Below are 14604 nucleotides of genomic sequence, written 5' to 3' on the forward strand. Positions count from 1 at the left end.
AGAAGGTATCTGTAGACCCAGCTCTGGGAACAAATAATTATAAATTAAGATACTATCTCCAGAAATTTTTTTTCTTAACCATGGATAGGCATTGACTATAAGAACTTGGTCAACTGTGGGTTTTCCTTTTGATAGATGGGTGATCCTGGACAAGTCAAAGTCACTTTATCCCTCTGAGTCAAGTTTTATCATAAGTAAAATGGGAATTATACTAGCTTTGCTATGAGACTCAAATGAGATAATACATATATACTACTTTGTAACCATGAACTATGGTTCACATAACTATTGAATACATAATGATATAGTTATGTGAAACCCCATATAAATATAAGGTACTATTAATTAATTTTTGGAACTGATCTGTGATCTCTCTCGGCCATAGGGAACTTCTAGTGAAGAAAGTCTCTCTATCAATGTAAATCTGCAACTCTTCTACAAGTTATAGTCTTAGAGAGGTCCCTGGGGGCACAAAGAGGTTTTAATAATAATTATGTTAATAATAGCTAGTATTTATATAGTGCTTTAATGTTTGCAAGCAATTTACAAATATGATCTCATTCCAACCCTGGAAGGTAGATATTATTATCCCCATTTTATAGATGAGGAAACAGGTCACAGACCTGAGAAGTGTGTGAGCAGGATTTAAACTTAGGTCTTTCAAGAACAGTATTCTATTTTCTGTACTATTTTGTTATCCCTGAAGGTTGTGGCTTGCACAGGGTCATACAGGCAGCTTATGTCTTGAAAAGGGAGGTTTGAACTCCTCTTCCTGATTCCAACACTAGTTTTCTATCCACTACATCATTCTAATTATTTTTCTCTAATTATATTTAATGCCAATGAGAAATTTCAATGATTCTGACAGTGCAATGCAGTACTAATTATGACTACAGGTAAAAAGAAGAAAGAAGTGGTTGGCAGGTCAGAGTGGGATATTTGACATCTCTTGTCATTTCTTAAGTTTTGATATCCAGCATAGTCATCCTATTGAGTCAAGCCATCAAGTATTTGCTCTGAATTATTCAAAGAATCAATCTTTTTTCTGCCCTTAACTAAAGTCAAAATGTAAAGTAATCCAAGAAGGATAAAGCTTTTAAATAATTTGGCAATGTCTACAATGCTTCTTTGGGATTTGTGAGACAAGCAGGTCTCTTCCTTTGCTTTTTGGCCATTATCTGACATATCTGACTGGGAGATCATTCATAGTTAGTTGTTCATATAAACAAAACTTTGTGATTATAAGAGTACAGGAAGATGCATCTTTTAATGAGTGCTTGAGTAGCTCCAGGAGAAAAGTAGTTATTTCCAGAACTGGTTTCTTTTCACAATGATTTCTATTTTTCCATCTAGAGACTTTCTTTTTTTAAAAAAACAAATGAACAAACAAAAACCCACCGAATTCAGAAGTTCCTAGTTTGAAGAGCAATGGTTGTAGCTTTTATGATGAACTGCAACTAGAGGTTACTTGATAATTAAATTTGGACTCTAAATATTTTGCTTATTCACTTAGCGCATAGTCATAGAATGTCTCCCTTCTTTGTTTAAAGGTATGCAGAGAAGGCTGTTAAAAGGTAATAATACTAGCTAATCTCTAGGGTCTTAGAAAGTTAGAAGGAGCTTCTAGGTATGTTTCAAGGGAATGACTCTCTACTCTGATATTTTTAAATGTTAGTAATTTTCTAATTTAAATATGTATTAATAGATCTCCAAAAATGTCATATCTCTAAAAGAATTCAAATCATTTGAACATATGAAGATTGGAAGTCCATTCTTTACATGAGATAGCATAACAATAAGCCTTCTATATGCAATTAATAACCAATTTTGTCATTCATAACCAATATTTTAAGGATGAAGAGAAAATATGGCAAAATAATAAAAAAATTACCAAAATGTCATACCTTGTGGGCGATATAGAAGCAATGATGAAATGGGACTGACCATCATCATATTGTTTATCTGTTGTTTGAACTTTGATTCCCTTTACATTCAATATTACTGTACCCTTATCCATGGAAATAGAGAATATATCCGACTGAAAAGGAAGCACAGGTGTTTAAGTAAGGAGGTCAACTACATAAAAGATATATATATATATATATATATATATATATATATGTACACATATATATTACATATTTTTTTCAGTGTTACTAGAACAGATGGATCACAAGAAAACTGAATGTAAGGTTCAAGAATGTCTTAATTTTCTGCTGACTTCCATGATAAAAATTGGCGCCAGATTTTCCCCAAGGGAAAAATAATTTTGCCAATTAGAAATTTTTGGTGAGGAAGGAGTTAGGATGGTGACCAACTGACTACATTTCATAGTGGGAATTATAGTTGCCTCTTTTCTGTCCAACTCTGGATCTTCTCCCTATTGTCAACCCTTCATTTCTATTCCCCAGAGTCCATAATGTTAAGCTCCCTTGGTCCCATAGGAGAAGTTGAATAGAGATTAAGCTGTGAAGGTGTGTTGTAGATAATACCATTAGGGACCAACTGGGTGCTTAAGGCTTCTGGGTACTCTCTTCTCTGAAGCTGATCTTTATATCTGATTCTAGCTTGTGATTTTGTACTATGATTCATCCTTTATTCCTCTTGGTATTGTGTTCTTGACCTCTTTTTAGTGATCTAATTCAGATTCCCTGTGTTATTATCTTTCTTCCTGATCCATGATCTCTAGGTCTTTGATCTTAGCTTAGACTAGCTTCAGCTCTCAATTCCACTCTTAGATTAAGCATTTTGGTGTGTATATTCTTGGTCTTGGGCTCAAACTCAGACATAGAGGTCTGAATTTCCCTTGTGCCTAAGAAGTCCCCAATCCCAAACATTCATGCCTTTCAGAGCTTTGTTCCCCTTTTGGTATTTGTATAATTTATTTTATTTATTTATTTATTTTAAAAACCCTTACCTTCCATCTTGGAGTCAATACTGTGTATTGGCTCCAAGGCAGAAGAGTGGTAAGGGTAGGCAATGGGGGTCAAGTGACTTGCCCAGGGTCTTGTATAATTTATAATGGGAATAATCTTGGGAAGAAAGATTGTATTTCGCTATTGGGGACTGCTAAGTAACATAAATGATTACCCAAGGCTTTGAAGTCTCTAGTTAGGAAAATGAATGATTTCTACATTTTACTAATTTTTTTACATATAAAATTTGAAAGGTAGAGTGGCAAAGAGGAAAGAACATTGGAATTGGGTTTGGAGGACTTTGTTCTCACTACTGACTAACTCCAGTTTTGTGTCTTCACCTCATTTTTCTCATCTGTGAAATAGGAATAATAATATTCACTGTTGACCTTATTGTCATGAGGAAAGCACTTTGTAAGCCTCAAAGAGCCATGTACATGCGAATTATGGTTTTTCTTGTTATGTACATTATGGAATGTGATTTCCAGGGAAGTTAAATTGATTTGGCCATGGTTATACAACTAATTTAGGGTCTGAGGTAGAATTTGTAGTCAGGTCTTCTTGACTCCAAGTCCAGCACCCTTTATTGCCTTAGAGAGTTGCCCTGGGCACCAAGAAGTTAAAGAAGTTGCCAGGATCACACAGACAATATGTATTAGAGGGGAGATTTGAACTCAGGTCATCCTGACTCTCAGAGGGCTTACTTCTTTATCCAATAGGCCATGTTGGCTCTGGAATTTCCATATGGGGCATTTATAGGCAATGTAGTTCTAAACAAACAGTTTGTTATCACATAGATTTGAATATATTTCAGGTTAAGTCACGCCCCCCCCACCATGAGATAACAAATGCAAGTAGCAATCATCATCTTCATCGTTGTTATCATTATCATCGTCGTCATCATCATCATCATCATCATCATCATCATCATTATCATCATCATCACCATCTTCTCCTTCATCCTTTCTATCTTAGTAATAACTCTCGGACAGAAGGGCAAGGGCTAGGCAAACAGGGTCACACAGCTCGGAAGAATCCAAGGTCACATTTGAACCCAGATCCTCCAGGTTCTAGTCCTGACTCTCTCTCCATTGTGCCACTTAATTGTCCCTAGTAGTAACCTAATGACTTGGCTAGCCCTTAGTGTTGGTGTTATCCTCTATTTTTAACAGGATTAAATGGTTCTGCTGTAATAGACATTTTCTTCCTGGCTTTAGAAATGTTGGATGTTTATCCTTTAGGAACACCATGAAAGAAGAGAAGAAGGAGGTGGTGAAACAAAAGCACAAGACTCATCTTTCTCTCTCCTTACTCTTTAGTCATATCAACTCTTTCAGAAAGCCTTCTGCTATCTGGAACAAAGAAGATTCTACCAACTGTGATATGAAAAGGCTTTATTTATCTCAGTAGTAAAACTCACACAAAGTGCTTTTGGTTCAATTTTTCTGGTTTGCAGATATGCAGAATTCATATTGAACTCACTGGGGATGCTGCATATATAGAAGATATACATAAGAACCGAGTCAATCCTACTTCCTTGCTGTACATTGTATGAACCAAAGCCTCAATTAATATAATAATCAGAGGAGAAACCCCACTGAACAAGGAGCCCTGAGCTACCTGCTGCTTTTGTACTACTTTCTTGTAGAAATAAAATATTTCAGTAACAAATGCATATTCTTTTGGATTTCTTGTAAGCTATATCATAATACACTTACTCTTCATATATATTGTAAAATTGGTGTATTTAGTTCACATTTTGTGTCTGCTGTACTTTCTGAAGCTATACATTTATTTCAACCCAAATACCTTAGATTTAAAGTTAATCTGACTTTATTACTGGCTTGAAGTTATTATTTTGTTTGGAATCGACATGACAACCAGGGTGAAGAGTTTTCCCCAGTGTCCTTTAAAAGCAAATACTCACCCCTGCAGCATAATAGAGTAGAAGTCCATTGGGCTGCAATGTCCGGAAATTAAAACCTCCTTCAAAGGCATCGAAGAAAGATATTTTCTGGCTCGAAGCAATGAAACCCTGTCCATTGAAATATGCTCTGCGGGATATCTGCGTGCCAATTAAAGAATACACGTAGGGCATGCTGTAGTTTTAAAACAATTAGGAAATGCTAAAACCAATGCTACTTTTTTAGATTTTGAAGTCTATGCCTGGTGAATTTTCATTTGAAAAAATTCCCATTTTCCCTAGTCAGTTTACAATGACATTTAGACATATTCAAAATCTGTCAAAAAAAGCCTTTGAGCCAAAATTGCTCTATAAGCTGCTTAATTAAAATGCTTCCCTGGTCCTAGACGAAATGTGACCTTAATGCAAAGACAGGTTTTGTTGAATAAAAATTATAAGGTATAGAAGGATATAATCTGTTTTTCATTAACTATACTATGTAGTAAATAGAAGTGAAAGGGGCCTGCCAGCAATATGAATTTGTTATATAACATGTCAAAACATTTTGAAAAGGTCAACTTGCAACATTGAGTAGCTTAAGGAATGAATATACTGTTTCTTTTTTTTTCTCTTTTTCTAATTTTCTGTAACAAATCATCAATCATTCAATACACATTTATTAATCACTAACTGTTTCAGGTATTGTGCCAAGCAATGGGAATACCAAAAAACTGCATAAGAACTTTCTTTGCCTTCAAGAAGCTCATAGTCTAAAGGAAAATCTGGTAACATTTCTTGAGACCTTAGTTCTACATGAGACACTAGAGGGGGACATACTCTTTAGATTAGATAGAATATAAACCCTCAAGGAAAAATTTGAATGTTTAGATAATTTAATCTAGACTTTCTGCTGATTTTACAGCTGTTTGGTACCCCCCCCCCCCCATCTAATTGTGTTGGAGGATATATAACCCAAAGGGATGTTATAACAATAGAAGGGCAGGACCTGGGCAAAGAGGAAAAGAAGGAAGCAGAGATTGTGATTGTATGAGGTATGCAAAGAGGATCCTTGAGGGCTAAGACTATTGTGACCATTTCTTTGGTAATACCCCAGACGATATCATATCATGTCAGTTGGTTGATTGGTTGTTTTTTGTCCTCAAAGGGGATCAAAATGACACCACTATGTTGGGGTCTGTGTATAGTGTGTCCAACTGTGGCTGATTGGACCCATAGGAGCTCTGACGGCTCTACCCAAGTTGGGCACAAATATCCTGTTTGGACATTTGGAATGGTGCCATGTACGAGGTACTCAGAGAACATGTGGGACTGACATTGTTGACTGACCATTACATTTCAGTTCCTAAGTCCATTGATCTGGGTGGAAGACTTAACTGTGCATGAGAAGTGGACTTATTCCTTTCAAGAAGGCTGTGCGACTTTTAGGTGAGCTAGTGTTGTGAAGATTTTCTCTTTCCTGGAAAAGGGAGGCTTCTAGTGTTAGTATATTCAGTGACTTAGATTCAAATTTCATGTTTTGTTTTTTTTTTAATTGGTGAGTTTTTGTTCCTCCCCATAGCGGGAAAAAAAACAAAACAAAAAACTAACTCATAACAAAAATGGAGAGCCAGATTGCATGCTGAAAATGATTAGAATATGTAAAGAAGAACTCTCAGGGTACATTTTTGCTCCAGGAATTTAAAAATCAGAATTTTATAATAATGTCAAGGACTAAAAGTATTTTGAAATATTGGTTTGCTTCTAATCTTTCTTGTTGCCTGGCAGCATTCTAAGCCACTTATGACAGGTTTTGAAGATAATGGACTGTAACACATCGCATACACCTGATTCTGAACTTTATCACTTGTTTTCTGGGATATTTACAGCTATGTAGATCTCACCAGTTAAATAAGATCTTACCAAATTCAAAATAAAAGTCATGTCAAATCTATTCATCCAACAGTTTAAATGTTGAATATGCACTCGATTTTGTGAGGGTGTGTGTTTTTTAAAAAAAATAAACAACCAAACCCTTACCTTACATCTTAAAATCAATATTGCATATTAGTTCTAAAGCAGAAGAGAGGTAAAGGCTAGGCAATGGGACTTAAGTGACTTGCCCAGGGTCACACAGCCACACAATTTCTGAAGCCAGATTTGAAACCAGGAACTCTGGTCTCTAGGCATAGTTCTTAATCTACTGAGCCACCCAGTTGCTTCCAGGGGTATCTCTCCTTAAGAAATTCTCTAGACTTAATGAATAAGTATGTTTATAGAGTTGCATATAGCCACACTATATTGGCCCTACTTACGAGTTCATTCTATGGACATAATTAAACTGCTTTAGATAAAATTAGACTTATCAGATCTTATCAGAGGGGAAGAAATCAGACTTATTAGGATTAGTAGGATTAGATGCTACTTTTCCAAAAGTTTAAGATAAGGAGGGAGAGTAGTTTCCAAGAGTCTGTATTTGAATGAAAGTTTCATCCTTTAGCTCAGTCTTTTGGAAAGGGAAGCAGTCAGAACAGATGATTTCTAATGTTTCTTCTGGCTTCATGATTTTACTTCTAGATAGGAAAATCAACTATTATTAATAGATAGGAACGTGGAGTTTATATACTGGTTCCGAACAGGTAGACGGAGTACTTATAAATGCACTTGTCCTAGAAATCATTGATATTAGCTTCTTTTTGGTATACTGAATGATACTTACAAGTGAATCTTCTGGGCAACCATAACCAACTCCCAAAGTTTCTGGCTGCTCTAACAAATTGAAATCCTTCTTTTGGAACTGGAAACCCTTCATGCAGCCCCTGAAGTTGACATCTAATGGAAGGTGTGCTTTTATGTTGCTACAAAAAAAAAAAGGTCATTTTAAATTAAGTTATTCTTATTTTACCATGACATGACATTCAGAATATATACTATTGAAAAGGAGTTTTTAATGACATAATTTTTATCTCTTTCTTAATAAAGTAAATATGTTTATAATCCTAAACTCTAGAAAGAGTCTAAGGTCTCTTTAAACTTTAGAGTATGTGGCATTTAATCATCGCTACCAATATTGGGTTTGAGTGAAACTATAAATTTAGAATTTAAAATAAATCTGAAATTATGTAATACTGTTAATACATAATACTGTTACTTCACAAACTCTACAGAGCTAAAGTTGAAACTTATCACCTTTCTCCCATAGGTCAGTTTTTCATCTTGACTTTCTGTTTCTTCCAGTGGCTTCCACATTCTCCCAGTCACCCATAATGAACATTTTGGAATTATCCCAATCTACCCTTTCAGACTTATCTCCTAATGCTTCTCTAAAGATTAATATGACTAAATGATGTGAACTGACAGCTAAAAAGCAACCATAAGCTATCTTAAGAGAGTGATAGAGTCCAGAATGAAGTGATAGCTTTGCTATAATTTCCCCTCATAAACCCAGATCTGAAATATTGCAGAGGAAGATCACTAGGATAATCAGTGACCGTGTTATATGCAAATTTGTTTAGGAAATTAGGGATGTTTTAGCCTGGAGAACAAGGGACTGTAAGAGCTATAAGGTAGAAGACAGACAATTTGTTTGGACCCTAGGGGGTATAACTAGAACCAAAGGAAACAACTTACAGAGAGGAAGGTTTTGATTCTATGTAAGGAAAAACTTCCTAACTTCAAATTCTTTAATGGAATGGGCTGCTTTAGGAGGTGGTTGATTTCCATGACTGGAGGTTTCAAATGGAAGTTATGACCCCACTTATTAAAAATGCTTTAGGGGCGACTTCCGGTTAAGATGGCGGCTTAGAGAAAGCTCAAGTTCAGATCTCCGGAAAAACCTTCCCGACCGATCTCAAACTATAAGCTCCTAAGGCGCCGAAATTCAAAACGATCAACAGCACAGACCCTGGGAACCCTCCTCCTGGACCTGGACCCGGTTCAAAAGGTACGGCTCCCCTCAAAAGCCAGAACCCGAGATCCCTCGGACCTCAGGGGTAGGAGCGCAGAGTCCAAGGCTCCCGGAAGCCGCAGCCCTGCTGACTGGGCTCAGAGAGCAGAACCCTCAGGGCCTTCTACAGTCCCGGGGAAAGTTACTGCCTGGGGCTTCCGCTGCAGAGAGCTGGTCAAAACAACAGCAACCCTCAGGGAGGGCAAGACAGCCTCACGGGCTGGATCCTGCTATCCAAGTCTCAGTGAAAGTCCTTGCTCTTGGAGCTTGGGTTAGCTGCAGCCCATCCCCCGCAGGCCGACGAAACAGCCTCACGGCCAGCAATTCTGAAGGCAACTTCCTGAAAGCAACGTGGTCCGACCCTTCCATTCCAGTTCCAGTGAGGCATATTCAGTTTAACCCAGGGAAAGTCATAGAACCATCTGCCCAGGACTAAAGCCTCTGAACACCAGACAGAGACAAGAAAAGCCAATCCTCCACATTCAGAGATGGAAAACTCCACAGAAGCACAGAAGCCCCAAAACACCAAGAAAAATAAGAAGAAAGGGGCGACTTTGGACACATTCTATGGAGCCAAAATACAAAATACAGAGCAGATAGAAGATAATATAAAAGAAAATGCTCCAAAACCTTCCAAAGGAAATGGAAACTCTCCACAAACCTATGAAGAATTTGAATCAGAAATGACCAAAAAGATGGAAGCCTTCTGGGAGGAAAAGTTGGAAATAATGCAAAAGAAATTCACGCATCTACAAAACCAGTTTGACCAAACTGTAAAAGAAAACCAGGCTTTAAAGGCCAGAATCAGGCAGCTGGAAGACAACGATCGTGTAAAAGAGCAAGAATCAATAAAGCAAAGCCAAAATACCAAGAAATTAGAAGAGAACATAAAATATCTCACCGACAAGGTGATAGATCTGGAAAATAGGGGGAGAAGGGATAATTTAAGAATAATTGGACTCCCAGAAAAGCCAGAAATAAACACCAAACTGGACATGGTGATACAAGATATAATCAAAGAAAATTGCCCAGAGATTCTAGAACAAGGGGGCAATACAGCCACTGACAGAGCTCACAGAACACCTTCTACACTAAACCCCCAAAAGACAACTCCCAGGAATGTAATTGCCAAATTCCAAAGCTATCAAACAAAAGAAAAAATCCTACAGGAAGCCAGAAAAAGACAATTTAGATATAAAGGAATGCCAATCAGGGTCACACAAGACCTTGCAAGTTCTACTCTGAATGATCGTAAGGCATGGAACATGATCTTCAGAAAGGCAAGAGAGCTGGGTCTCCAACCAAGAATCAGCTACCCAGCAAAACTGACTATATACTTCCAAGGGAAAGTATGGGCATTCAACAAAATAGAAGACTTCCAACTTTTTGCAAAGAAAAGACCAGAGCTCTGTGGAAAGTTTGATACCGAAAATCAAAGAGCAAGGAATACCTGAAAAGGTAAATATTAAGGAAAGGGGAAAATGTTATCTTCTTCTTTTACTCAAACTCTCTTCTATAAGGACTACATTTATATCAACCTATGTATACTAATATGTGGGGAAAATGTAATGTATAAATAGGGGGTAAAGAAAGACCAAATAGAATAATCATTCTCACACAAAGATTCATATGGGAAGGGGAGGGGAAGAAAACTCCTATAAGAAGGAGAGGAAGAGAGGGGGGGGGGGATTTACTTAAACCTCAATCTCAGGGAAATCAACTCTGAGAGGGAAAAACATCCAGATCCATTGGGATCTTGAATTCTATCTTACCCAACAAGGGTAAGGAGAAGGGAAAACCAAGGGGGGGAGGGGGAGAGGGAGAACAAAAAGGGAGGGAAAGAGAGGGGGGAAGGGGAGGGAACAAAAAGGGAGGGACTAAAAAGGGAAACATCAAGGGAGGGGACAAGGGGGACTGTTTCAAAGTAAATCACTGGACTAAAAGGTAGAGCCGAAGAAGAATAGGTTAGAATTAGGGAAGGCAATCAAAATGCCAGGGAGTCCACAAATGACAATCATAACTTTGAACGTGAATGGGATGAACTCACCCATAAAACGTAGACGAATAGCAGAATGGATTAGAATCCAAAACCCTACCATATGTTGTCTTCAAGAAACACACATGAGGTGGGTTGACACCCACAAGGTCAGAATTAAAGGATGGAGTAAGACCTTCTGGGCTTCAACTGATAGAAAGAAGGCAGGAGTGGTAATCATGATATCCGATAAAGCCAATGCAAAAATAGACCTGATCAAAAGGGATAGGGAAGGTAATTATATTTTATTAAAAGGGACTATAGACAATGAGGAAATATCATTAATCAATATGTATGCACCAAATAATATAGCACCCAAATTTCTAATGGAGAAACTAGGAGAATTGAAGGAAGAAATAGACAATAAAACCATACTAGTGGGAGACTTAAACCAACCATTATCAAATTTAGATAAATCAAATCAAAAAATAAATAAGAAAGAGGTAAAAGAAGTGAATGAAATCTTAGAAAAATTTGAATTAATAGACATATGGAGAAAAATAAATAGGGATAAAGAGGAATACACCTTCTTCTCAGCACCACATGGCACATTCACAAAAATTGACCATACATTAGGTCACAGAAACATAGCACACAAATGCAGAAAAGCAGAAATAATGAATGCAGCCTTCTCAGATCACAAGGCAATAAAAATAATGATTAGTAATGGTACATGGAAAACCAAATCTAAAACCAATTGGAAATTAAACAATATGATACTCCAAAACCGTTTAGTTAAAGAAGAAATCATAGAAACAATTAATAATTTCATCGAGGAAAATGACAATGGCGAAACATCCTTTCAAACCTTTTGGGATGCAGCCAAAGCAGTAATCAGAGGTAAATTCATATCCCTGAATGCTTATATTAACAAACAAGGGAGAGCAGAGATCAATCAATTGGAAATGCAAATGAAAAAACTGGAAAGCGATCAAATTAAAAACCCCCAGCAGAAAACCAAATTAGAAATCCTAAAAATTAAGGGAGAAATTAATAAAATCGAAAGTGATAGAACTATTGATTTAATAAATGAGACAAGAAGCTGGTACTTTGAAAAAACAAACAAAATAGACAAGGTACTGGTCAATCTAATTAAAAAAAGGAAGGAAGAAAAGCAAATTCACAGCATTAAAGATGAAAAGGGGGACAGCACCTCTGATGAAGAGGAAATTAAGGCAATCATTAGAAATTACTTTGCCCAATTATATGGCAATAAATACACCAATTTAGGAGAAATGGATGAATATATACAAAAATACAAACTGCCTAGACTAACAGAAGAGGAAATAGAATTCCTAAATAATCCCATATCAGAAATTGAAATCCAACAAGCCATCAAAGAACTTCCTAAGAAAAAATCCCCAGGGCCTGATGGATTCACCTGTGAATTCTATCAAACATTCAGAGAACAGTTAATCCCAATACTACACAAACTATTTGACATAATAAGCAAAGAGGGAGTTCTACCAAACTCCTTTTACGACACAAACATGGTACTGATTCCAAAACCAGGCAGGTCAAAAACAGAGAAAGAAAACTATAGGCCAATCTCCCTAATGAATATAGATGCAAAAATCTTAAATAGGATACTAGCAAAAAGACTCCAGCAAGTGATCAGAAGGATCATTCACCATGATCAAGTAGGATTCATACCAGGGATGCAGGGCTGGTTCAACATTAGGAAAACCATCCACATAATTGACCACATCAACAAGCAAACTAGCAAGAACCACATGATTATCTCAATAGATGCAGAAAAAGCCTTTGATAAAATACAACACCCATTCCTATTAAAAACACTAGAAAACATAGGAATAGAAGGGTCATTCCTAAAAATAATAAACAGTATATATCTAAAACCAACAGCTAATATCATCTGCAATGGGGATAAACTAGATGCATTCCCAATAAGATCAGGAGTGAAACAAGGATGCCCATTATCACCTCTACTATTTGACATTGTACTAGAAACACTAGCAGTAGCAATTAGAGAAGATAAAGGAATTGAAGGCATCAAAATAGGCAAGGAGGAGACCAAGTTATCACTCTTTGCGGATGACATGATGGTCTACTTAAAGAATTCTAGAGATTCAACCAAAAAGCTAATTGAAATAATCAACAACTTTAGCAAAGTTGCAGGATACAAAATAAACCCACATAAATCATCAGCTTTTCTATATATCTCCAACACAGCTCAGCAGCAAGAACTAGAAAGAGAAATCCCATTCAAAATCACCTTAGACAAAATAAAATACCTAGGAATCTATCTCCCAAGACAAACACAGGAACTATATGAACACAACTACAAAACACTCCCCACACAACTAAAACTAGACTTGAACAAATGGAAAAACATTAACTGCTCATGGATAGGACGAGCCAATATAATAAAAATGACCATCCTACCCAAACTTATTTATCTATTTAGTGCCATACCCATTGAACTACCAAAATATTTCTTCACTGATTTAGAAAAAACTATAACAAAGTTCATTTGGAAAAACAAAAGATCAAGGATATCCAGGGAAATAATGAAAAAAAACACACATGATGGGGGCCTTGCAGTCCCTGACCTAAAACTATATTACAAAGCAGCAGTCATCAAAACAATTTGGTACTGGCTAAGAAACAGAAAGGAAGATCAGTGGAATAGACTGGGGGAAAGCGGCCTCAGCAAGACAGTATACGATAAACCCAAAGATCCCAGCTTTTGGGACAAAAATCCACTATTCGATAAAAACTGCTGGGAAAATTGGAAGACAGTGTGGGAGAGACTAGGAATAGATCAACACCTCACACCCTACACCAAGATAAATTCAAAATGGGTGAGTGACTTAAACATAAAGAAGGAAACCATAAGTAAATTGGGTAAACATAGAATAGTATACATGTCAGACCTTTGGGAGGGGAAAGGCTTTAAAACCAAGCAAGATATAGAAAGAATCACAAAATGTAAAATAAATAATTTTGACTACATCAAACTAAAAAGCTTTTGTACAAACAAAACCAATATAACTAAAATCAGAAGGGAAACAACAAATTGGGAAAAAATCTTCATAGAAACCTCTGACAAAGGTTTAATTACTCATATTTATAATGAGCTAAATCAATTGTACAAAAAATCAAGCCATTCTCCAATTGATAAATGGGCAAGGGAAATGGATAGGCAGTTCTCAGATAAAGAAATCAAAACTATTAACAAGCACATGAAGAAGTGTTCTACATCTCTTATAATCAGAGAGATGCAAATCAAAACAACTCTGAGGTATCACCTCACACCTAGCAGATTGGCTAACATAACAGCAAAGGAAAGTAATGAATGCTGGAGGGGATGTGGCAAAATAGGGACATTAATTCATTGCTGGTGGAGCTGTGAAATGATCCAACCATTCTGGAGGGCAATTTGGAACTATGCCCAAAGAGCAACAAAAGAATATCTACCCTTTGACCCAGCCATAGCACTGCTGGGTTTGTACCCCAAAGAGATAATGGACACAAAGACTTGTGCAAAAATATTCATAGCTGCGCTCTTTGTGGTGGCCCAAAACTGGAAAACGAGGGGATGCCCATCAATTGGGGAATGGCTGAACAAACTGTGGTATATGTTGGTGATGGAATACTATTGTGCTCAAAGGAATAATAAAGTGGAGAAGTTCCATGGAGACTGGAACAACCTCCAGGAAGTGATGCAGAGCGAGAGGAGCAGAACCAGGAGAACATTGTACACAGAGACTAATACACTGTGGTATAATCGAACGTAATGGACTTCTCCATTAGTGGCGGTGTAATGTCCCTGAACAACTTGCAG

The 14604-nt window shown here is 36.9% G+C and overlaps 1 protein-coding gene across 2 annotated transcripts in view; it reads right to left on the reverse strand.

Annotated features, from left to right (window-relative positions):
* Positions 1-14604, reverse strand: part of LAMA4 (laminin subunit alpha 4) — a 202355-nt gene that overhangs the window by 19560 nt on the left and 168191 nt on the right. For both annotated transcript variants that reach the window (XM_056818671.1, XM_007485204.2), the window contains exons 26-28: positions 7535-7673; positions 4843-4980; positions 1905-2038 (exon numbers count right to left, since the gene is read on the reverse strand). In XM_056818671.1, coding sequence (XP_056674649.1) covers positions 1905-2038; positions 4843-4980; positions 7535-7673 — 411 coding nt within the window. The remainder of the gene's footprint in view (positions 1-1904; positions 2039-4842; positions 4981-7534; positions 7674-14604) is intronic.

This window comes from Monodelphis domestica, chromosome 2 (assembly GCF_027887165.1).
Source record: "Monodelphis domestica isolate mMonDom1 chromosome 2, mMonDom1.pri, whole genome shotgun sequence".
Lineage (NCBI taxonomy): Eukaryota > Metazoa > Chordata > Mammalia > Didelphimorphia > Didelphidae > Monodelphis > Monodelphis domestica.